Source organism: Prionailurus bengalensis, chromosome B1 (genome assembly GCF_016509475.1).
Source record: "Prionailurus bengalensis isolate Pbe53 chromosome B1, Fcat_Pben_1.1_paternal_pri, whole genome shotgun sequence".
In the NCBI taxonomy this organism is placed as follows: domain Eukaryota; kingdom Metazoa; phylum Chordata; class Mammalia; order Carnivora; family Felidae; genus Prionailurus; species Prionailurus bengalensis.
The window spans coordinates 62375119-62400795 of record NC_057344.1 but is presented as its reverse complement, the minus strand read 5'-3'; the positions used below and the strand labels follow the sequence as shown (position 1 = coordinate 62400795).

General features: G+C 36.5%; 1 protein-coding gene across 1 annotated transcript in view; it reads left to right on the top strand.

Annotated features, from left to right (window-relative positions):
• Window positions 1–25677, top strand: part of TLL1 (tolloid like 1) — a 214081-nt gene that overhangs the window by 150879 nt on the left and 37525 nt on the right. The window contains exons 10-15 of the mRNA XM_043566011.1: window positions 379–481; window positions 2982–3098; window positions 4270–4415; window positions 17571–17766; window positions 19846–19971; window positions 21996–22156. Coding sequence (XP_043421946.1) covers window positions 379–481; window positions 2982–3098; window positions 4270–4415; window positions 17571–17766; window positions 19846–19971; window positions 21996–22156 — 849 coding nt within the window. The remainder of the gene's footprint in view (window positions 1–378; window positions 482–2981; window positions 3099–4269; window positions 4416–17570; window positions 17767–19845; window positions 19972–21995; window positions 22157–25677) is intronic.

Genomic DNA, 25677 nt, shown 5'->3' with positions numbered 1-25677 from the left:
CAGAATTTCTCATGGTTTAAGTCATATTTATCTTAAAACATTCAAAACAAACTATTTGAATAAAGATTTCTGTTTGTTTCAATATTGTCTAAACTACTTCTACAGAAACTTGGCTTTGATTGCTAAAATGTTTAGTTTAACTGTTGACATGGTGGTTCTATATTGTCAGACATCAATGAGAATGAGAAAATATTTTCTTTCTTTGGGGCATTTGTCAAGAAACTATATTAAGGGTATACTAACAGAAAAAAGAAAAAAAAAAGAATTAGCTATGAATCTGTTTTCTTTGTAGTCCCGGATTCCTAATCTCCAGCAATCAAATTAGCCTGTGCGGTAACAATCGTTTTCGTCTTTGTGTCGTTTTGCTCCAATTTGCAGATCGTTTTAAATTTTACCACGATGGACCTATACAAGAGCAGTTTGTGCTGGTATGACTATATTGAAGTAAGAGATGGCTGCTGGAGGAAATCGCCCCTCCTTGGTAAGACAGTATTTACCCTCTATGTGGCCACACATATAGTCTGTCCTGCCCAAAGTAGATTGTTTCGTTTTGTTTTAATTTTTTTAATTTTTACTTATTTCTGAAAGAGAAAGGGTGCGAGCTGGGGAGGGGTAGAGAGAGAGGGAGACACAGAATCCTCAGGCAGGGTCCAGTCTCTGAACTGTCAGCACAGAGCCCAACATGGGGCTTAAACTCACGAACCGTGAGTTTGTGACCTGAGACAAAATCAGATGCTTAATCAACTGAGCCACCCAGGTGCCCCCCAGAGTAGATTCACTCAAGAGTTATCTTAGAGTTAACAATGTATGGGGTGCACATTTTAATTTCTATTGTACTCTTTTCAACTTCAGCAAAAATACAAATAAGTAGATTGATTTTAAAGTAGCTTACATTATGAGGAAATACTTGGATCTGAGTATAACGATTTAGAATAGCTTTCGCCTATATATTTTTAATTTGAGCATTATTGTTTTAATGCAGCAACCAGATCGATTATGTGAGTGTGCTTATAAGTGTTTTGTTTTGTTTGCTAAGGCAGTAGAATGTGAGCTGTTAGCTACATGTTTGGTGGCTGATTTCTTATGCCACGCATGTTAGCCCTTCCTCTAGGCGTCACAGTTTTGCTTCTCAGAGAGTTTTTTGTGGCTGAGAAGAGCCATTTGTACTTTGTATCATAAATTGTAGCTCATATTTGGTGCTTACAAAAGTCGACTGCCAAAGTTTAACCACAGACCACACCATTAACTTGCATGAGGCACTTTACTGTTGCCCTCTGTTTTACTTAAAGGTGAGTGCTGTTGTGAGCGTGTATCTACTCTCTCTTTATATACATTTTTTGAAATGGCAACTATGCCTTTATTTTTAGGAGTAGCTCTGTTCAGTTGTGTTTATGTGCCATACAGATCTTTTTTCTTAACATCTAAAACCTGCTGAATGGACGCTGTTGTAGTCAAAAGTGTGTTAAAAGCCTTAATAAGTCCAAGAGATTCTAGAAGTGTTTAAAAATAAGGAAAAAATAAAGAGTTGAACTAGTTTGATAAGTTAGATTGAGGAACACATTGTCTTGAACACTTAGTTTCTTAGTCTAGGTGAAGCAGTTATGTGTGTACGTGTGTTCATAAGAGCACATTTCATTAAATTCATATTGAAGAACCAAATCTAAAGCTAAGTATTGAAGCACACTTCTTTTTTAGGATGCTATAAGTATATAGTATGCTTCAGGATATGCTTCAGTATATAGTGGCTCACCAGACTGGTTCAACCTGATCGTGGTTTTCTGTGGAAAGTTTTTCCCACTCTTTCCCCCAAGATCTGATCCTTAAAGTATAGCCATCAGATTGGCAACATCAGAATCACTTGCTAGAAATGTAGATATTCAGGTTCTACTCCATTCTTTCTGAATTAGAGACTGTATCTTTCCATACTCGCTGGCATTTCTTATGCACATTACAGTTTAAGAAACACTACTCTCTTTTGCATATCCCTAATTTACTTTGCCATTTAGGAAGACGCTTCTTCATCAGTTGTTTCTTAGTATGAATTTAAGTTGACTACCATTTTTCATTTACTAAACTTATGTATGACATCCCTGCCAGGGGCACACAAAAATGGGTGACAATGTATTGTTTGTAAAATTATTTCGTGTGGATTGCTGTATTCAACCATTTTGTCCTCATATGGAAATTTAAAGCACAGTAGCAGACATACAGCGAGCCAATAAATACTTGCATAAGGTTGAGGGAAGAAAAAAGGAATGACAGGTATTATAATATTCATTTGGTATTATACTCCGCTGTGGATACACAATTAGAAAATAATCACAACTCACACCCAGGTCTTCAGGTCCTGTTTGCCAACCTGCCTACTGCACTACAGATTATAACTTTATTTATGAGATGGAATATGTCCAGTAGTGTAAGATCCTTGAAGCAGTATGTGGGTCTCCCCGATGGGTCGTCATTGAGCCGAACTAGACCAAGAACTCCACTTCGGGCTGAGACACATCGTTAACCAAGTTACTATACTCTACAGTGACCACTCTGATCTCAGATCATTTGTACCTTTTTCTGTTCTCCATGAAAGAATAGTCCCGACCTTAATGTATTGTCTGTCCTTTTACAAATATGTCTTTTGCACTAGCTGTTTCTTAATTCTGGAGACCATGATACTGACATCAGCCAGCCAATCTGAGGATGGTATGTTCCTGTATTTTATAAATAGATTTGAAGAGATTATTTTATTTGTATACCTTTATTAAGTAAATATTAAGCATACTTCTAGCCCTAGTTACTCAGGATAGAGTATAGGAACCAAGTCAGGCTATATATAATGTGTATATACATGTGTACATACATATGTACATATAATTATATATATACATATATATATATATATATATATAATTTGTAGCTAGAGTGGAAAGCAACTAGAATATAGAGTCATATTTAGGAGTCTCTCTTTATTCTTTTATTTCTTTTAGGTAGATTCTGTGGGGACAAGTTGCCTGAAGTTCTTACCTCTACAGACAGCAGAATGTGGATTGAGTTTCGTAGCAGCAGTAACTGGGTGGGAAAAGGCTTTGCAGCTGTCTATGAAGGCAAGTCACATTAAGTTTTAGAGATTACTTCCCCTTAGATCTCTTAGCAGAGATGTCTTTTCTCTCAATGTCATTAGAATGATATTGTAACCATATTTTAATTGTGAAGTTTTCTAAATCTGGGTTATAATAGCCACAAGACTGATTTTAAGAAAAATACTCAGTCCATTTAAATTGCAAGAAGAACCTGTTTTTTGATACCAGTGATAGAGTAGCATATAAATGTATGCAGGGGTATGTGACGGGAAAATGGCACAAGAGCTCTTAAATTTCCATTTCTTTCCATGATAGTATTAAAATGTCATGAAGAAATTATGATTTTTCCTTTGTACTAGATTTGTGTCTAGTTGGTCCCTATACTGCTGAAATTCTCTGTCACAGGAAACTGCACAGAAAGCAATTGTACACATTTCTAGGGCATGCTTTGTCTAAGTGGGAGAGTCGGCATTCAAGGGAGAATTTACTAGATGCTTTGTCCTATACTTCTCTAAAACAATAAACTGGCATTGTGCGTCCAGGCTTTAAAAGCAGCCCTTTTCTTGCCAGGTTGGGGGCTGAAGAGACCTTTCTTGCTCCTGCCTCTGCTAGCACACGAGTTTAGGTAATTTAGAAGACAGAAAATTTCTGCTTCCCTTAAACTTTTGAATAAACAGAAGCATTTTGTTTTAGAGATTAACTGTATGGCAGTGAAGAGGGTTATTTGGATGAGGCCACAGATGTTGAGCACATGATGCTAGCCTACTGCCAGAGGCCCAGAGAGTTCTGTGGAGCGTCTCTCTTGATCAACTATTTTACCTAAAGGTCAAAAGACTGTAAGAACCAGTTCAGGGAATCATACAGAATATGATAGAATATTCTGTCACATAGAATATATTTACAAAATCTCCAAAGGTTTTTAAAAGTTAAAAAAAAAATGCTGTCTTTTACAAAGATGTAAATAAATAGTGACCAAAAAAATCCTATAGTCCCCTGCTGTTATCTAATATTTATAGTTAACTGACTACGTTTTTGCCATCTAAATATTTACAACAGTACAACCAGCCAACTTTGATTTTTATAACCTGGTCTTTATGTACTCAGCCACAGGCACTGAACTAAAATGTTATCTCAGAAGAAAATGAAAACGGAATGGCACTTCTGGGTTTATTTATTTGATTATTTTTGCCCTCAGCAATCTGTGGAGGTGAGATACGTAAAAACGAGGGACAGATTCAGTCTCCTAATTATCCTGATGACTACAGACCGATGAAGGAATGTGTGTGGAAAATAACAGTGTCAGAAGACTACTATGTCGGATTGACCTTTCAGGCCTTTGAGGTAAAGTCTTTTGGGCAACCTTCACGGAACATATCCTCCATAAATGACAGTGCCATTTAAGGGGATCCTCATTAAATGAGCAGAGAACCAGAGAATCCACTTTTCAATCAGCAGAGAAGCAAAGGATTGCCTATAAAATGTAACATCAAGAGTGAAAGAGGTGTTTTTTTTTTCTTTCCTTCTTTCCTCTTGTTGCAGACATTTTCAAGAAGATTAAAGTGAGTTTACGTTAACTGTGCCATTTGAATTAGAATGTTTGAAGTGCTGACCACAGTTTCTTTTGACAAATGCACAGGCTTCCTTCCCAAGACTGCTTGAAGAATCCATTAAATAATAGAACTTTTACTTCTCTTGTAAACTAAGAGGTTAAAAGGTAGACCCTCGTTTTTTATTGTTGTTGTTATGGAGAAAATCCCTTCTTCACCTTTTTACCATTAGGCAGAAAACTTCCTATCAGAAATAGAGATTTGAGTGTTTTTCGCCTTTGATTTCATCAAAAATGTATATCGGGGAGGAGATCAGCACCAACATTGCGTTCTGAGATGAGGGAACAATAAACCAAAGGTTAGTCAGGATTCTGGAGCAAAGTCTGGGCTCCAAACTACCCAGCTGGCTGATGAGTCATTTTGGTGGGGCTGGCGGAACTTATTTCAGATTCGAAGCCAGCAGATGGGGACATTTGTCAAGAACTCCATGGTATTTTATATCAAAGAGTCGGCCTGGAAATTGAGACCCCAAGGTGAAGTGGGAAGGAATAATGAGGTGGTGTGAGTAGGGGCAGACAGGGGTCGGAGATCTAGATGCCATAATTGGAGATTATTTCTTCACTGATTAGAAGGCTGATTCTCTGTCCAAGCAGTCAGAAGGCTGAAGAGAACCCCATCCTCTGCCAGAGTATCCTTGCCACTGAGTGCAGTGAGTGTAGTGGTGTCTCTGTCTCCGTGGCAGAAACACCAGGGGAGTCCAGGCGTCACCCATGAGCCCAGAGACTCTCTCGCCTCCACGTGCAGGCTGTGTAATACGTTTCTTTGGTACTTACCTCTACCCCTTTGTATGTGCCATTTAATTTCCCAGACATATTTCCTTTTATCGTGAAAAACTCGTCTTCTCTTATGCGATCATGAGATTGTATTATATGCTCCTGATAATTTTGCATTGCTGGAAAACTTAATTCTTGAAATTATTTGACTCGTATTTGAATTTTGATATTAAAAAAAAAATTTCAGTGTTTATTTTTCAGAGAGAGAGGGAGACAGAGACAGAGTGTGAGTGGGGGAGGGGCAGAGAGAGAGGGAGACACAGAGTCCAAAGCAGGCTCCAGGCTCCAGAGCTCTCAGCACAGAGGCTAATGCAGAGCTCGAACCCACGAACCATGAGATCATGACCTGAGCTGAAGTTGGACGCTTAACCAACTGAGGCACCCAGGTGCCTGGAATTTTCTTATTTTCATGGGTCAGTAATATGGCAACAATTATTCAAATAGACCACCTTATTGTTAACAGTAAACTAGGACTGCATAAGATTCACCTCCTATTTAGACCAAAATAGCCAGTTCAGTGAAAAATTATCTACCTAAGACTGCTTTATTTGTATTTTTGTGATGTTGCAGATAATTAAGAGATGAGCTCTCTTTTAATATATAATTGAATGTTTTATGCAATTTTATTACAGAAGTGTTTTCAGTGGAGGCATATAAAACTAAATTCCATGCACCCCAAAACTGAGATACAATTTCTGAGATACAGGAGGCTTAGCTGGTTTGCAGTCATTATTTATTTATTTTTTTAAGGCCAATATAGTTACAGTGATATTCTTCAACAATAGGATAGTGTAATGACTGGAAAGATTTACATCTCAGTCACTTAGAACCATAGCTGACACAGAGTATTTGCTTAAGGAATACTTATTGATTGAGTGAGTGAATAAATTGTTACTGAGATTTGGGATTGGGGAAAAGTCCTGTCATAGTTTGGCTGACAGTACATTTTATCTATTATGTCTAGGTTTCTGTCCATCCTTATATTTCTTCCTCCTCTTTAATATACTGGACATATTTAAATGTCAGATAGGTCTCTCATCTTTAAATGACCAAAACCAAACCTTTGATTGTCTTGTGCCGCTCACTAACCCACTCTTCTTCAGTCTTCCCTATTTTCGTATTTACTATTTCAGTATGTCACTATTTACTCAAGGAATACCCCTGATTCCAATATTTCCCTTAAACCCCAAGGACAATCGATTAGCATATTTCATTTGCTTTGTCTTCAACAATGTCCCATACATGACCACTTTATCCCACTTTCTGGCAGCTACTCGGTTCTCACCGCTACTCCTTCTCTTGGAGCTTAGTGAGAGCCTCACGTCTCTACTCTTGCCCCACGTATCCTGATCTCCACACAACAACCAGAGTGATACTTTTACAGTGTGAGTTAGGTCATAACGCTAGGCTTAAATTCTTTCAGGAGTTTTCCGTTACACCTAAAATAGAACCCAGACTGAAGGATCATAGCCCAAGGCAACTCATGATTGGTCCCAAGTTCCTCTTACTCTCTCTGAGCCAGCCCCTTTGGTCTTCTTATCTCTGATGCTCTTAACACCTCTAAATCCATGCTTTTATTCCTCTCATTTCATTTGGATCTCTGCTTTATCATCACTTACTTAAAAAGTCCTTGCTTAGTAACTCTAAATATCAAAATTCAAATACGAGTCAAATAATTTCAAGAATTAAGTTTTCCAGCAATGCAAAATTATCAGGAGCATATAACACAATCTCATGATAACATAAGAGAAGACGATTTTTTCACGATAAAAGGAAATATGTCTGGGAAATTAAATGGCACATGCAAAGGCGTAGAGGTAAGTACCAAAGAAACGTATTACACAGCCTGCACGTGGAGGCGAGAGAGTCTCTGGGCTCATGGGTGATGCCTGGACTCCCCTGGTGTTTCTGCCATGAAGACAGAGACACCATTCTCTCTCTCTCTCTCTCTCTCTCTCTCTCTTTTTCTCCCTCTCTCTTTCTCTCTCTCTATATATATATGCACATATATATGTATATATATGTATATATATATATATATATTTTTTTTTTTTTTTGCCTACAATTGTCTATAAACCAGTCTTCTGTTTTATTTCAGTTCATTGGACTTATAACTACTGGAATTTGTGTTATGGGTCTGTTTGTTTACATGGTTACTGTCTCTCTCACTAAAGTATGATCACCAAAGGGTAGGGATCTTAATCTGTCTTGTCAATTACCATATCTCCAGCACCACCAGATGTGTGATTAATACATGATAATGGGAGAGATGAAAGAATGGGTGGATTATAGGTAAGGGAGTGTGTGAATGCATGATTATTGGTGGGTGGAAATTAATATATTCTTCCTTTATCAAAGATACTAATGTTTCTATATAGAGGGAAACAAGTTTAGATAGGTAGATAAGAAAAATTTGGATTATGTGGACCTGATATGCCATATAGCTCAATTTAGACTAGATCCTAGGTTCTAAGAAATTGAGAAGTGACAAGGAATTTAGAGATGTTCTAATATATCATCTAAATCTTTTAGATATGGCAAGTGAACTTATGCCATTAACTTAGTATCATATAAGTCAGTACTAAACCAGCATCAAAATCCAGGTATAGTCAATATTCATTTTTTTACAGATTCTATATTTTCAAATTTTCCTACTAACTAAAGTTAATTTGTAACCCCCAAATTAATACTCATGGTTCTTTCTGGGTCACTCATGGACATGCACAGAGTTGCAAAATATTTGAGTCATCTGACATGCACATTCCCAGCTATGATGTGCCTTATGGAGAAATGTATGTGTTATATAAACATTGTTCAGGCATGCGTTATAATGCAGTTGCCTGTGAGTTGTATTCATGAATTGGCAATATATTAAGGTGTCTTTCACCAGAAACACACATAAAACAAGGCTGTGTATTGATTGGTTGACAAAAATTTTGTGACTAGAAGCTCACAAGAACCTAATTTTGTAGTTTTCCAGGAACAATAAATCAGTATTCACTAATTCAGTGTTTTTAGCAACTTTATATAACTAACTACCATGAAAACTGAGAATCAACTGGTTATGTTTTTAATTTGTTCTGGTGGTTATTAGGTGATTTGTTTCATTTAGTTAATTTGTATCTGTTCATGTCAATTTATTTTTATTTATGTAATATATTTTCAATCTTCAGCTTATACATTTTATATTGAAGATGTATAACTAAAAAAAAAAAAACAGCCCTCACCACTTCATAGTGTTTTGTGGTTTTATCTGACAAAACAGTTTTTTATCAGTCTTTGCCTTTTTTCAAAAACTGTTTCTATTTATATAACTGTTTTATTCTCTATGGTACACTCTCCCCTTTCAGGTAAAAGGGCCTTTAAGATAAATTTGCCCATCATTTTGTTGAAGTCTACAGTAAAGAACTTACTAGTTATCTATTATTTATACCTTTCTATGAATTTATGTCATGATTTTACCTCTCCTAATGCTACTTAGATTTTAATGTAGGTACAGAACGAAAATATGAACAAGTGTTTTATTAATGAATTTCAGTTATCTTTGAGCAAGAAAGGATACTATCTGGAGGCCAATAGAGTCCTGATACTTCTGTAATTATATTTGGGAAGCTTTTTCCTCTCTAGTAGTTACTGGTGCATTGCTTCGTAAGGGCGATACGGAAGTGGGTTTGTACATGACTGTTTATCATGTCGGACATCATTTTGGAGTTATTTGCAAAGAAATCTCTATACTGCTATTTAACTGGAGCACTTTCAGTGTGCAGAAATACAGAAGAGAAAAAGTTTGGGAGACTGGAAATGTTTATAGTAACAACTTCAAAGAAACGTCAATAAAGCAGAAAAGAAGTGAAATAAACCCAGAGCTTACTTATGTTTACATTGAAATCCCACATCATTAATTTAAGTAGGATTAAGTTTGAGGTACTTGTCAACCTTTCAAGACACGCTGATTTGGTTATACTTCCCTTATGAAAATCGCAAATGTTTAATAGTCTTACCCATCACTACTGCAAGCTGTAAACTATACACAAAAGTTCTTATCTTGATACTTTGTGGCTTGCCCAACTAAAAGTAATCCTTTCATTCTTCTAAATAATTTATATTGGTTAAGTTAAGTAGTCTTTTAAATGACCTAGGAAGCCAAGACAAAGAGATCTTAATTAGTTAACATTTTTCTGTTCACATTGTACTATTTGGCTAAGAATATATCTTGATTAATGACTTCAAAGAGAATTAAGTAGCTCTTCAGATTTATGGTTGAGGCTTTAGTTCTACTCTGAAAGATTAGCTTGTGTTCATTTCCAATAACCTGCTCAAAGTCACACAATTCATAATTGGTAGCACTATGACTGAAATCAGTTCCACAGCCTGTGCACTCTTGAGCCCACATCCTGGTAGCAGAGAGAGGCATCTATATTCTCTCATAGTATTAATTCTTTCCCTTTATGACTATCTTCATTTGTGCACTTGTGTTGTTTAATCAACACGTGTTTGTCATTCAGAGACATGTCTGTTTTATTCTCCACCATTTATCCACTGTCAAGTGTATATTTCCAGGCAATAGTAGGTTTTCAGTAAATATTTATTAAATTAAAGAGTTAAGGGGCGCCTGGGTGGCGCAGTCGGTTAAGCGTCCGACTTCAGCCAGGTCACGATCTCACGGTCCGTGAGTTCGAGCCCCGCGTCGGGCTCTGTGCTGACAGCTCAGAGCCTGGAGCCTGTTTCCGATTCTGTGTCTCCCTCTCTCTCTGCCCCTTCCCCGTTCATGCTCTGTCTCTCTCTGTCCCAAAAATAAATAAACGTTGAAAAAAAAAAAAATTAAAGAGTTAAAATACTTGTGTAATGAAGGAAAAAAAAATCCAAGTGGCAGCATTAAAAAACCCAAGTCACATGAAAATAGAACTAATGCAGAGTCATGATTTTCATTTTCACACGGTTGGACATATATATATTTTCTCTGTTTTTGACCTGTGATGATCTAGTATTAATATTAAATATTTAATAGTAATAGTAAAATAATATTAAGTAGTGAAATATGAAATATTATAGTAGCAAAATAATGATCTATTGTTAAGCCTGTCTTTTCTTTTATTCAAAATTCATTTTGTTGATAGCATTATGTCTCAAACTTTACTGGATTTTTTTCCCATTATTAAAATTAATTCATTTTTATTTTTATGTTTTTAACAAAAGAAAATCAAATTTAGTAGTGTACTTATGGGGAATCCACACAGACAATGAACTTCTCCTGAATTAGTTTAACGGTAAATGCTAATCTACATTGTTTTTTAGTCATGTTTTTCTTAAAAATTTTTTCCTGCAAAGCAAAAAGTAATGACTTTAGCATCGTTCCCTGTGTATAAGATTTTAAATTATATTATTTTTAAAAGTTTAATCACTTATGTAGTGGATTACATTAATTATGTTTTAGAACTACAGTCTAACAGTCATAGGAGAGACTTGTTTTCCTTAGTATGGTAAAATAAATATAACATAAAATTTACTATCTTAACCATTTTTTTAAGTTTATTTATTTATTTTGAGAGAGAGTGAGAGAGAGAGAGAGAGAGAGAGAGAGAGAGAGTTAGCAGGGGAGGGTCAGAGAGAGAGACAGAGAGAACCCCAAGCAGGCTCCACACTGTCAGCACAGAGCTTGAACTCACGAACCATGAGATAATGACCGAAGCCGAAACCAAGAGTTGGACACTTAACTGACTGAGCCACCCAGGTGGTCCTACCTTAACCATTTTTAAAGTGTGCAGTTCATTAGTGTTAAGTACATTCATATTGTTGTACAACCAGTCTCCAAAACTCTTTTCACCTTGCAAAACAGAAACTCTGTGCTCAGAAAACAACCCCCTTTCTCTCCTCCCCCCCGACTTTTGGCAACAACTTTCCTACTTTCTGTCACTATGAATTTGACTACTCTAGGTACCTCATGTAAGTGGACTCATTCACTTCTTGCCTTTTTGTGACTGGCTTATTTCACCCAGTGTCAAAGTTCATCCCTGTTGCAGCACATGAAACGATTTCATGCCTTTGTAAGGCTAAATAACATTCCATTGTATATATATTTGACATTTTGTGCATTCATTCATCCGTTGATGGACATCTGGATTATTATGACCTTTGATTATTGTGAATAATGCTGGTATAACCATGAATGTGTAAACATCTCTTTGAGACCCTGCTTTCAGTTTTTTTTAGGTATATATGCAGAAATGGGATTGTTGAATCAAGCAGAGAATTTTTCAATCCATTTTCACTTTTTCAGGGACATGGGAGAGCTTTTATTGAAACTATTATCGGGAAGTTTTGGAGTTTTCAGAGATTTTTACAAATAACTAGGTAGATGTTTTTGCAATATTTATTTGGAAAGTTGATTATAAAATGAAGGAAAAGTGTGCAAATGGGTCCTAAGCCTGGGCACGATCCCTTCTTTTGAGGCTGGCTTTTCCTTCAGTGTCAGAGCTCACTCACATGCACTGAGCACAAAGCTCTGCGTGAGTTTGCAGTTTTGGAATGAGAGGCTGACTACTGTAGGTTACATTTAATTGATTTGGGTTCTTGCTAAATAAACGTCACTCGGCTTTTACATGCTTCCTCTCTAACATGCCAGGACAGGCATGAGCGCCCACGTAGTAATGAAACGTAACATTAACCCCTTCTGGCTGGTCTTGGTAGTCATTCTTCCTTTTGTGTGTGTTTGGATCTACTTCCAATATCATTTAAACACAGTTTTCCAAAAACTGTTCAGAGCTTACTGTCACATTCGTTGTATCCTATGTGTACATATTAGGTCTGTTTACATTATGATAACCTTGCCCCATTGGAATATGGTTTATGCTCTGATTATCTTAAAGTCTGTAATAAATCAGCATCATCATTATCAAACCACATTTATTATATGTGTAATTGTGCATGACATTGCATTCAGGTTCCAGATATGAACTGTGTCTGTGATGTAATTCAAGAAGAAACTACTTTTCCTTTTCTTTTCTTTTTTAACATTTATTTATTTTTGAAAGAGAGGGAGACAGAGTGTGAGCAGGGAAGGGGCTGAGAGAGAGGGAGACACAGAATCCGAAGCAGGCCCCAGGCTCTGAGCTGTCAGCACTGCCCGACAAGGGGCTCAAACCCACGAACTGTGAGATCATAACCTGAGCCGAAGTCAGTCGCTTAACCAACTGAGCCATCCAGGCGCCCCTCTTTTTTTCTGTTTTTATAAATCTTTGACTTTGGTGTTCTTTTTCCTCGTGGAGCTTACTGACATAACACTTATCAACCCTTTAGTTTCAATCATATTTATTTCTGTCTGTCTGTTCTGTGTATTTATGAAGTAATTGATATAGCTGGAGAAAATGTTACACAAGTGACATAAATAAGAGAACTCAAACTTTCATTTGTGCTCACCCTCATTACTGTTGTGTAGATGTAGTTGAAGAGGCATAATTATAATTAACACCAATAGAGGAGAGTCATTATGCTCACATTGCAATCAGGATTAAGGCAGTTAAACTGGAAAAATATGTAAACAAAGAGCATTGAGATCATTGATAAGATATTTAGAAGTGTCGTTATACAGGGATAATATCATAAATATCATATATATAAGGCAACTTTTATTTTGTAAGCAGTTGAACAGCTGTGGCGTTTACTCTGTAAGAATACAGTATATGTTTCTGTTTTGTTAGCCTTAACACCAAGTGCGTGATATTTAATAAGTAATACGTAATTCATAAATAGATACAAGTAGAATTAATCCTAAAATCGGCCGTTTTGATGCATTTCACCCATGAAGTATTTGCACTTTGTCTATCGTATAAAATATTTAAACCTCTACTTGTTGACTAAGTAACCTGAATATGCAGGTACTTTAAATTAAAATTTAGAAGGATCTGTTATATATCTGTTGCAAGGACAGAGTAAGTTTTATGTGCAGGGAAATATCCATTATCCTATTTCTTTTGAATCACTGTAGGAGTACAAATGTTTTGGCTTCTTTTTCAGTAGTGTCTATCTTGTTTTCTTCCTTGTTAAAATAGTAATTTTGAAAAGCAGTTATCTACTCAAAGTAGTGATTGAAAACCAATTCTAATTAACCTTCTTATTTTTACTCAGTATGGCTTATGATATGAAGCAATTTTGTTTTTCTTAATTGACTTTTGAAAAGCAGCTTCTTTCTTTGTTGTGTGTTCTCACTTCTTTTCTTCTTCTAATTCATTCTTTTTCTTCTCTTCCAAAATGATTCGTGGGTCAGGAGCAGTTCTTTCTGTGCTGCTCAAGCAGGTGAGGAGAGGTTGGCTTTCTGACACCTTTGGTTCTTTTCCCTACAGTTAGTCACTAGTTCCGTGTTGTTATTTATTCTTTTATCGATACCGACTCTACACTTGGAGAGTTGGGGATATTTATTTATGTGTCCCTTTGACTGAAGAAAAAGCCTTAGGCATCTGGAAATGTTCTCATATTTATAGAGAACTCTGATTTTGAAAGGAGTAGGGGCACCTGGGTGGCTCACTTGGTTAAGCATCTGACTCTTGATTTTGGTGCAGGCCATGATCTCACAATGTGAGATTGAGTCCTCCTGCATCAGCATCGAGCCCCCTCATTGGGTTCCGCTCTGGGTATGGAGCCTGCTTAAGATTCTCCCCCTCTTCCTCTCCCTCTGCCCTCCCCTGCATATGCTACTTCTCACACTTCTTGTTTCACTGAATATTTTTCCATAGAATTTATTAGTCACTAATATTTTATGATTTAATTATTTATCCTGTTTGTTATCCCTTTGCTCTCTACCCACCAGTAACGTGTAAGGTCCAGGAGGGTAAGGCTCTTTGTCATTTTGCTGAAGGATGCATACCATATAGTTATGGGTTCATTTTTGGCTCCTCTCTTTGGTTCCATTGATTTATGTGTCTGTTTTTGTACAGTACTATACTGTATACAGGCTTTGTAATACAGCTTGAAGTCTGGAATTGTGATGCCTCCAGCTTTGTTTCTCTTTCTCAGGATTGCTTTGGCTATTCGGGGTCTTTTCTGGTTCCATACAAATTTTAGAATTCTTTGTTCTAGCTCTGTGAAGAATGCTGGTGTTGTTTTGATAGGGATTACATTGAATGTGTAGATTACTTGGGGTAGCATAGACATTTTAACATAATTTGTTCTTCCAGTCCATGAGCATGGAATATTTTTCCATTTCTTTGTGTCTTCTTCAATTTCTTTCATGAGTGTTCTATAGTTTTCGGAATACAGATCTTTTACCTCTTTGGTTAGGTTATTTCTAGGTGTCTTTTCGTTTTTAGTGCAATTATAAATGGTACCGATTCTTTGCAAGACATGCAAATGGCTAAGAGACACATGGAAAAATGTTCAACATCACTCATCATCAGAGAAATATAAGTCAGAACCACAATGAGACCACCTCAGACCTGTCAGAATGGCTAAAATTAACAACACGGGAAACAACAGATGTTGGTGAAGATGCATTAGAGGGGAACCCCCTTATGCTGTTGGTAGAAATGCAAGCTGGTGCAGCCACTCTGGAGAACAGTGTGGAGGTTCCTCAGAAACTTAAAAATAGAACTACCCTTCGACTCAGCAATTACATTACTAGGTATTTATCCAAAAGATACAAAAATACTGATTTGAAGAGGCACACCTGCCCCAATGTTTATAGCAGCACTACTAACAATAGGTAAATTATGAAAAGAACCCAAATGTCCGTCAACTGTGAATGGCTAAAGATGTGGTATACACACACACACCCACACACACACATATATGTATATATACACACACACTTGTATATATATATACGTTTATATATATGTAGGTATATATATATATATGTATATATATATTGGTATACACACACACACACACACACACACCAGAATATTACTCAGCCATACAAAAGAATACAGTCTTGCCATTTGCAATGATGTGGATGGAACTAGAGTATACTATACTAAGCAAAATAAGTCAGAGAAAGACAAATACCATATGATTTCCCTCATATGTGAAATGTAAGAAACAAAACAGATGAACATTAGGGAAGGGAAGGAAAAATAAAATAAGGCAAAAACAGAGAGGGAGGCAAACCATAAAAGACTCTTAACTGTAGAGAACCAACTGAAAGTTGCTGGAGGGAGGTGTAAGGGGGAGGCCTAAATGGGTGATGGGTATTAAGGAAGGCACTTGTTGGGATGAGACCTGGGTGTTACATATATAAGTGATGAATCACTGGGTTCTTCTCCTGAAACCAGTACCGCAGTATATGTTAACTAACTTAAAGTTAAATAAAATCTTGGAAAGAAAAAAAAAAAGATTGCATAGCAAGCAGTGAGAAGAGTGCCTAAAATAGAATAACCACTGAATATTTGTTGGAGGAGTGAATGAATCCTGATTTGTGAATGGCAAAAGGAAAGCAGCAAATGTGGTGATTAGTTCTGACCTAATCTGTGTTTCAAAGTCTGTTTCTTCTATTTGTTCGTATGCTTTCTTATTTGAAGTCTGTCATTTTTAACGTATTGACAAATCAACAAGTGATGAAATAGATTCTTCAACCAACTTTACCAGCAGTTTCATCCATTCAGGTTGTGATTCCATGGAATGAATGTATTTCCTGACTTGCATCGTGTAACAGAATTCCAATAAGTAGTGAATTGTATGTCGAAAAATAGTTGACAAGATGTGATACTTTGCATGGTTTATTAATTATGGACGTCTGTGCTTTCTAGCTTTAAATATCTAATCAGTAGTTGACTTACTAAGACTTCAGGGCTAATACCCATTTTCTATGAAAAGAATAAGGATTTTGTTTAGAAATTGTCTTATAATTTGAGAGCGAATTTGTAAATTTTGGTTTGTTGTTTTTAGAAGTTTGGGGACCAAAACATAGGTCCATGAACATGCAATTCTTCATAAAGCTTTATAGGCCAAAGGTCTGAGCTTTTATTTGCATTTAGTTGTTTGAAGAAAGAGATTGAGTTCCTGTAGATTATAGGGGTTAAGAGGAGTGTGTAGGGGTAAAAAGGCTCACCCGAACAGCCATGTTACCTTGAAAAAGGGCTAGCCTCGGGGCGCCTGGGTGGCGCAGTCGGTTAAGCGTCCGACTTCAGCCAGGTCACGATCTCGCGGTCCGTGAGTTCGAGCCCCGCGTCAGGCTCTGGGCTGATGGCTCAGAGCCTGGAGCCTGTTTCCGATTCTGTGTCTCCCCCTCTCTCTGCCCCTCCCCCGTTCATGCTCTGTCTCTCTCTGTCCCAAAAATAAATAAACGTTGAAAAAAAAAAAAGGGCTAGCCAGTGCTGATTCTACATACACTAGTAATATACTAGTGTATCGTTCTACTATATAGCAGTCTTTCTATAGCTGTGCTAATTATGGGTAAAGAATTTCATGGACAAGAAAGAATGTAATTTTATATTATCAGATTTTTCTTTAAAAAGAGATTTATGAACTTAAACAGTGCAATATTGATCAACAGAATTTGGATCAAGCTTCTCTGTGAATAAAATAACAGTTTTGTTGATAAACTACCAGCGATTTTATGTTTCAGGACAAATTATACATTGCTTATACCATATTTGGCCCAGATTTTTAATAACTTTCAGTCTGTATTTTCTTTTGCTTTGTACTACTTGTATTTTTGTTTTCTTTTATGAAGCAGTTAGCATTTGTTGATTCTGATGCACTCTTCCATAGATTTTTTTTTTTTACCTCTTCCTGTGTACCAGAAAACTATGCCCTTTATTCATGGGTGGTGGTGTTGTGATATTGTCATGCACACTCACAAGAAAAGCTCTGTAAGTAATTTGTTATGTGACTATGTCAGCACTATGGCACTGAGCATATATAATAGTCTTTGTATAGAAATTATTTTATCTGCTAATTAGATATATCTTCACAGGGTCGCTCAGGTGGCTCAGTCAGTTAAGCATCTGGCTCTTGATTCCAGCTCTTGCTGACAGCAAGGAGCCTGCTTGGGATTCTGTTTCTCCCTCTCTCTGCCCCTTTCCCCACTCATGCACACACACACACACTCTCTCTCAAGATAAATAAATAAACATTTAAAAAGTTCAAAATATGTATATCTTCGCATATTTTTGTTATTGCAGATTGAAAGACATGACAACTGTGCCTATGACTACCTAGAAGTTCGAGATGGAAACAGTGAAAATAGCCCTTTGATAGGGCGTTTCTGTGGTTATGATAAACCTGAAGATATCAGATCTACCTCCAACACCTTGTGGATGAAATTCGTTTCTGACGGAACTGTGAACAAGGCTGGGTTTGCTGCCAATTTTTTTAAAGGTAATTTGAAGTGATTTAAAGTGTGATATTTCCTTTGTGAGGAATAAATGTGATCTTTAACTTCGAGTTAAGAGAGGAAAGTTATACTGAATGCACTGTTGGGAAAGATATTTGGATGACTTTTGATAGTAGAAGGTTACCGGTATAATACTGGAATTAGGAACTTTCTAGAACAGGCTGGGAGCCTCATTAGGATATTCTGTCATCTGCTTTTTATGAAACAGTCAAGATGGCAAAATCCAGAAAGGGAATGCAGACAGGGAGAAAACATTTGCAATATAATGAACATGGGATTCATGATCAGAAGAAAGTTTACTGATACATCACTCATCAATTGATTTCCAAGTGACAGCATTTCTAAACCATCCTATAGATAACAACATCTCACCACGTTGAAAATAATGTATGGCCTCCTTCGTAGGATGTTCTGATACCGAAAATGCCTTTTTGACAAAGAATTATTATTGATCAGCTTTAATATTTACTCACATAACCAAATTTTAGTGTATTTTCATGTCTCATATTTGGGGTGTATTACTTAGGTAAAAAGAAAGTCATTTTAGTGCACATAGTGTCAAATTTGCATTTGGAAAATTCATAGGCACTTAACCATAAGTGTGTCATTGTAAAAACTCTTTTATGGGGAGAGAAACAAAACTTTCTCTACACTGATTTTTATATAATAAATGATGGATTTAGTTGTGTATGTCAAAATTTAGTGTGATTAATAACCAAACATTTTAACATTTGATTATTTAAAGAACATTATAATGGATTTTCCCTGAGCATTACTTCGCTATTCACCATATGATATGAAAGGCATAAAACATTGGCGCTTTCACTAGATGTATTAAAAGTGTTTATTAAAATGTACGTTTACATGCTTTAGTTCTTCTCTATATGTAGGATTTTACAGTAGAAGAAAAATTCTATCAAGATTCTCTCCTGTGATGTTTATATATTTGGTTACCAAAAATGCTTGGACTTTGGCCAACGCAGAGTTTCTGCTGAGAATACTGTTTGCTATTTTCTTAACTCACACTAGGTTATTTCTGAAGGTTGAGATTATGGAATATCTTATCATCTATGCTGTTTTAAATAGTGTATATTTTTATATGTATTTATTTCATATATATATTTATATTTCCATGTGTAATTAAAATAGCATATGTATTTACAAAATACGGAATTTTAATATTTCCTGGATCAGTATGTCTATATAGAAAGTGCTGAAAGCTTTACATTTAATGAGGTCCAGTAGTTTCTTTTATTTTTTTTTAATGTTTATTTATTTTTGAGAGAGAGAGAGAGAGAGAGAGAGAGAGAGAGAGAGACGTAGCATGAGCTGGGGAAGGGCAAAGAAAGAGAAACAGAGACACAGAATCTGAAGCAGGCTCCAAGCTCTGAGCTGTCAGCACAGAGCCCGACGTGGGGCTTGAACTCACAAACCGTAAGATCATGACCTAAGCCAAAGTCGGACGCTTAACCAACTGAGCCACCCAGGCGCCCCTAAAGAGGTCCAGTAGGTTTCTGAATTTTCTTTCTTTTTAATTTACATTTACCATAAGCTGTTTCTTCATGGCTTTTTTTTTTTTTAAATCTAAGATTGTATTGTAACTTTTTTTGTGCACTACATTTTTGCAGTTAATGGCATTTCTTTAAAAGCATTTCTTAGGATATCTAGCAAACTATACTATGAAATCAACAGGTGAAGCTATATTTTTTCAGTAAGCCTTTCTATTTTATTCTGGAAATTTTATACATTGTAAGAATTCTTTTAGCCCTTAACAATCAGAAAAAAACCCACATACTTGTCTGAAATAAGGTGATCTTCAGTTGGCACTGATAGAAGGTTCCAGTCCCTCCCTTGGTTCTTATACACTAATTAGATTGTAGTGACATGAATTCTGGTATACCAGCTGTCAAGGACTTACAAATTGCCCCTTCCCCTTTGTTGAAGAAATCAATTGTCCCTGTTTTATTCAGTTATTAAGTGTCACATTTTCAGAAAATTTTACACCTTACTATGTAAAACCAAATACTGTGTCTCTTGTTCTCTAACTTTCGCCATCTTTGCAGAGGAAGACGAGTGCGCCAAACCTGACCGTGGGGGCTGTGAACAGCGATGCCTGAACACACTGGGCAGTTACCAGTGTGTGTGTGAGCCCGGCTACGAGCTGGGACCTGACAAGAGGGGCTGTGAAGGTAGGGCTGCATTTGCAGGTGGCGCTTCCTGCCTGAATCCTCCAAATCACCACCGCGGCTCCATTCCTTCTTTCTTTCCTATCCTGTCATTTTCTTCCCCTCTGCTTCCCTCTTTCCTTTCCTCCACAGAAACCTCTTTCCTCAAGAGGTTTCCTCAAGAGTCCTAAGACTCAGTGTTTCGTCATAGCTAACATGACTCCTAGCCTGGGTTCTTGTTATAGAATCAGTCATTTCCTCCTTTGGTTACCAGGCCACCTTGTTTATATGTGTATTTCTCTCTCTCTCTCTCTCTCTCTCTCTCTCTCTCTCTCTCTCTTGCTGTCACTATTTATCTATATCATCCATCTATCTATCCATCTATTTCTACTTTTGTCTCTATTGAAACCTAGATTTTTATCCATCTGTCTGGCATTTATTTTTACCTTTTCTTAACATATTTTATGGGTACATCTCCCTTACTAAAGTGCAGAATCCTGAATCTGAATTTTTTTTGTATCTTTAGCATTTAGCACAAATATAAAGTTGGAGCTAAATGTGTTTTATCGATAAATGATTCATAAACAAAGAGGTCTTGCTGTTTTCCCCATTTCCTCTACACATTCTAAGAGGAGATTTCTTGCACAATGTTTTGTTGCCATGTCCTGTGATGTCTTCCTTCAGAATTTAAAGCTTTGTCTTTTTCCCATCTCCCCTGCTTCATCCTATTACAGGCCCCATGCTTGGATTACAAAATAAACACACTGGTCTTCCTTCCAATGGTCACTTCCTCCTTTATTCCTCTCTCAACATGTCTGCCCAAATCATCTTCATAAAGCTTGTAGCAATTTAGCATTACTTATCATGATGTATTTATTACTTTGGTGATTACTTTTGGTGGTGCCCACAAAAGTGCAAATGGAAGTTCCCTAAAAATGAGCACCTTGCTCTCTCTGGTGTCTGCAATAGAGGACATAACAGTGGCAAACATGGCGGACGTCTTTGCTTCCTGACCTAGTTTAAAGAGTCAGTCTCTCTGTTTCTTCTTAAAAGTTTCAACTTTTCTCTGTGACAAAAGTCTCCATCCTGTCTATTAAACTACTGATCTGCTCTCTGTACTCAGATAAAATAGACACAGTAGGCGATACAGTATCTTTAAAACAGAGGACATTGTATACCAGACAATGTGGTTGTTAGTTCAGTGTGGTGCCTAAGAATAATTGTTTTACTTTATAATAATTTACCAAAAAGTGGTAGATGTGAAAGTACAGGAAGTTTTTACAATACATGAATAAATGTAGTAATATACATATGTACACACGCATATAGGCATACATACACATATATATACAAAGGCAATTAAAGAGAGCAGTTACTTTAGGTAACTCTTGACTCCCTAGGAATTAGTTACAAACCTTGTACAATATGTGTTCTTTTTACTTTTGGATACCCTGTTTTGCTAATTTCGCTAACAATAAGCAAGAGAGGTAAGGTATTAAATAGTACCTCTTTTAAATAGATCATCCAAAAGGGGAAGAAAAAACAGTTGTTAAATGAGGTTTTCAAATAACAAATATGATCTATTTACTCTAGTGTATCTAGCTTGCTAGCTCACTAACTCCCAAGACTTGCTCATCTTGGGCAAAATGAGTTTGAAGAGATAAACAACTGATTTTGGTCTCACTACATCAGCCTATATTGATGCTTACAACCATACTGTGTAGGTATTATACTACCCATTTAAAAGATAAGAGAACTGACACCCAGTTTTCTTTATGTTGTTTTCCTAACTTTAAAGTGATCTGAAATGTTGTTACACAGTCGTAGCTTGTTTGGATCCAAAACTACGAATTAGTGCCTTATAAATGGGATTAGATAATTAAAATAGTTGTAGTAAAAACTAAGGAGCCGAGACTGAGACTTTCTAGATTTTGAAAAATCTGGAAGATGGTTGAAATTTAATGCTGAGATGTTTGGTTATCGATGGAAAGATGCTAAGAAGGGAATGACTCTATAGGAGAAAACTTTGTCCTTTTCTTTCCTTCTAGCGGCTTGTGGCGGACTTCTTACCAAACTTAATGGCACTATAACCACTCCAGGGTGGCCCAAGGAGTACCCTCCTAATAAAAACTGTGTGTGGCAAGTGGTTGCACCAACCCAATACAGAATTTCTATGAAGTTTGAGTTTTTTGAATTGGAAGGCAATGAAGTAAGTGAATAATAAATGCAATTTTTTTTTCTGTTGTGTTTTGGGAACCTCTGAAGACAACCTGGTAAATGGAAGGGAGGAAGGGAGGAAAGAGAGAAGGAGGGAAGGGTTACAGAAGTACAGTCATATAGATGTTATAGTCTTTGCTGTACTGTTCATTTCTGCAACTGTTTGTAATTTCTGTTGGCATTGGATGATATTTATTTTTATTATTATTTTTTTTAATGAAAAAAAAATTTTAGGGGCGCCTGGGTGGCGCAGTCGGTTAAGCGTCCGACATCAGCCAGGTCACGATCTCGCGGTCTGTGAGTTCGAGCCCCGCGTCAGGCTCTGGGCTGATGGCTCGGAGCCTGGAGCCTGTTTCCGATTCTGTGTCTCCCTCTCTCTCTGCCCCTCCCCCGTTCATGCTCTGTCTCTGTCTCAAAAATAAATAAACATTAAAGAAAAAAAATTTAATGTTTATGTATGTTGAGGGACAGAGAGACAGAGTGTGAGCAGGGGAGGGGCAGAGAGAGAGACACAGAATCCAAAGCAGGCTCCAGGCTCTGAGCTGGAGAGTGAGTCCCAATGTGGGGCTCAAAGTCATGAACCACGAGATCATGACCTGAGCCCAAGTAGGGCACTTAACCAACTGAGCCACCCAGGTGCCCCAACATTGGATGATATTTTAGACTGTTTCTAGGAGACTGAAAATTACCTAGAGGCAGTTTTTACTTAGTGTATTATTATACAGCTTCATTTATCCAAGAAATATGGAAAAATTAAGGTCAACTTCATGTCACAGAGACTTTTCTAAAAACATCAATCAACTAATATCCACTGCTTGAGTCAAAACAAAAATAGCTATTTAAGCTATCTCCTGGGTTGGTTGAGCATCCAATTCTTGGTTTCTGCTCAAGTCATGATCCCAGGGTCATGCGACTGAGACCCATGTCGAGCTCCATGCTGAGCACAGAGCTCTTAAGATTCTTTCTCTCCTTCCCTTTGCCCCTATCCCCCAACTCTTTGAAATAAATAAAGTGGGGGAAGAAGCCATTTAGAATAACCTGCTCTATTTTACTTGTGGCAATGAGTATATTTTCAGCGTTAAGTAGTTTTTCATTATGAACATGTTCGTGATTATAAATAAAGATTAATTTTTTAATCTCAATCAAAGAAGCATTTAGTTGACTCTATCTTTCCTTTACAAAATATAGCTTATTGTAATAAAGGACCCATTTTCTGCCAGGTGGCCACATTCAAACAAGCGAAATCATTTATTTAAGAATTCCTAGGTGCTTGCTAGTGCACACACACCAAATTCGAATGGAATGTCAAGTCTAGAAATGAGAACTTTTAGGACTGTGTCCTTTGTATAATTGGTCAACATTGGTTTAATTTCAGTTTTGTTGAGTTTTCCCACTTCCTTTTCTTTTTTTTTTTAATTTTCTAACTTCCATATCTTTTCTTCCAATGACTTCTGTGGTTGTTTTAAAACAAACATGATTTAAAACTTTTAAGTATGATAAAATTAACTCAAAAATTATTTTGTCTCTGACATACACACACACACACACACACACACACACACACACACACACATACATATATATGTTGAACACTCATAAAGAAGTGAGATAACAGAAATATAATGTATCTATTCTCCTGGGAAATAATAGTTGGTAATATTTAGGGATTTTTACACCATTATTTTGTCTTTGTTTTTCACCTCTCCTGCTTTTCTTTATTTTTTCTTAATTCCTTTTATTTTTTTTTTCTGTTAATTCTGCCTGTAGTAGTCCATCAAGGCACTCGTGTGCATTTTTTTAGTCCTACTAATGGTTTTGAGGTAAGAAGTTCCTGACTTTTGTGTTTCCTTAAAGGAAATTAACATCTGACAGGTGATGAACTTATGTATTTCAGAGAATTATAGAAATGAGAGCTCAGCTGGTCTCTTTTGAGACCTTCCTTACATCATGTGTACATTTTATGATGGCAAAAACTGTTTATGTTTCTAACATACTCTGTCCACATGACATATCATTTTCCTTTAATAATTCCCTGAAATTTTGAGAAATATTGAAATGAAGAACAGATTTTTATAGCAATTTTAGAAAAGGTTTCATATGAGCGACCCTTTTTGAAAATGATCATCTCCCTACCAGTTCTGTGATGTGGTATGAACTTAGTGTTGAATGACTTCTACTCTGTCAGTTTCCCCTGAAGCTATTAGTTGTGACAGATACAACATTTTTGATTCATTAGTTGATAGATGTTACTAGGAAGGCTAGAAGTTTGTATTCAAGAGGATGGGGGGATATGTGGTTTTAAATAAATGGGTCACTATTCTGAAAGCATTTTTCCCATGGGTGCTATGTTCTTTGTTCCTGGAAGGACCCTTTATAAACTCGATAAGATATCCCAAGTTTCTTAAACTTATAATGATGTTACTATGTGGAAGGCTGTTATAGAATTCTGTGTATTTTTGTGGTTTGATGTCTTGCTTACTTAAAGACATGAGCAAAAACTTGACTTATAGAATATCGGACAAAGTTTAAAGTCCATTGTTGTATTCATTATATTGATATCCAAAGGAAAGATGATGTCAAACAACTTTAACCTTGGTAACATTCTCCTAGTCTGTGCCAGAGCCCTCTCTAAACAGAGGCTGAAGTTGTAAACTTTTAATTTTTTCCTAACAACCTTTTGCTTATTTATCACCTAATTAATATCACAAGAAACTTCAATTTGAGTTGACATATTGCAAAGTACAGATCATGCCCCAGGGTTCAATCATATGCATTGTTAAACCTTGCTAATTACACATTTATGTAATAAGGTCATTCATGCAAGATATATTCTTTAGAATGTGCTCTCTTGGAACTTTGGAGAAGTGTATTATGGAAACATCTGTTAGAGTAGCCATAAAATTGCTTAATAATGCCTGGTGTTCACGTAGCTTCTTCCACTTTGGTGTTGTTAGTGCGTTACATATAAAACAGAATGAGTCTACTTTATTTTAGTGTAAATTCCCCTCTCCATTCGACCACATAGAGTTTTTATTTGTTTGCAATTCTATGGTATAGGGACAGAGTAACTTTATAGTGCCTAGCAACTCAAAGAAGTTAAGCAGTATCAATTTGTTTGATGAATTTGAAAGACGAGGTATCCTTTTTCTTGTATACCACAGTGTCTGTGTCTTTGAAATTTCCTAAGGGTACTCTTCTGATTAGGACACAGTGTTTCTGGGAGACAGCACTGGACCAAGGCAAACTCTGTGCTGTTTTCACTGAACTGCCATGCATGATAAGTATAATTTTGGACATTTTATTTAAAAATTTCTGAACCTCAGTTTTCTTATCTTTACGGTAGAAAGGAAGGTTTCTGTTGTTAATGGTTGTTTTATAGACTTTAAATGTACCAATTTTTTTAGATTTTTAAAATTTTTCTTCTTTAAAGTTTATTTGTTTTGAGAGAGAGGTTGGGAGCAAACAAGTGAAGGGCAGAGAGAGAGGGAGACGGAATCCCAAACAGGCTCTGCA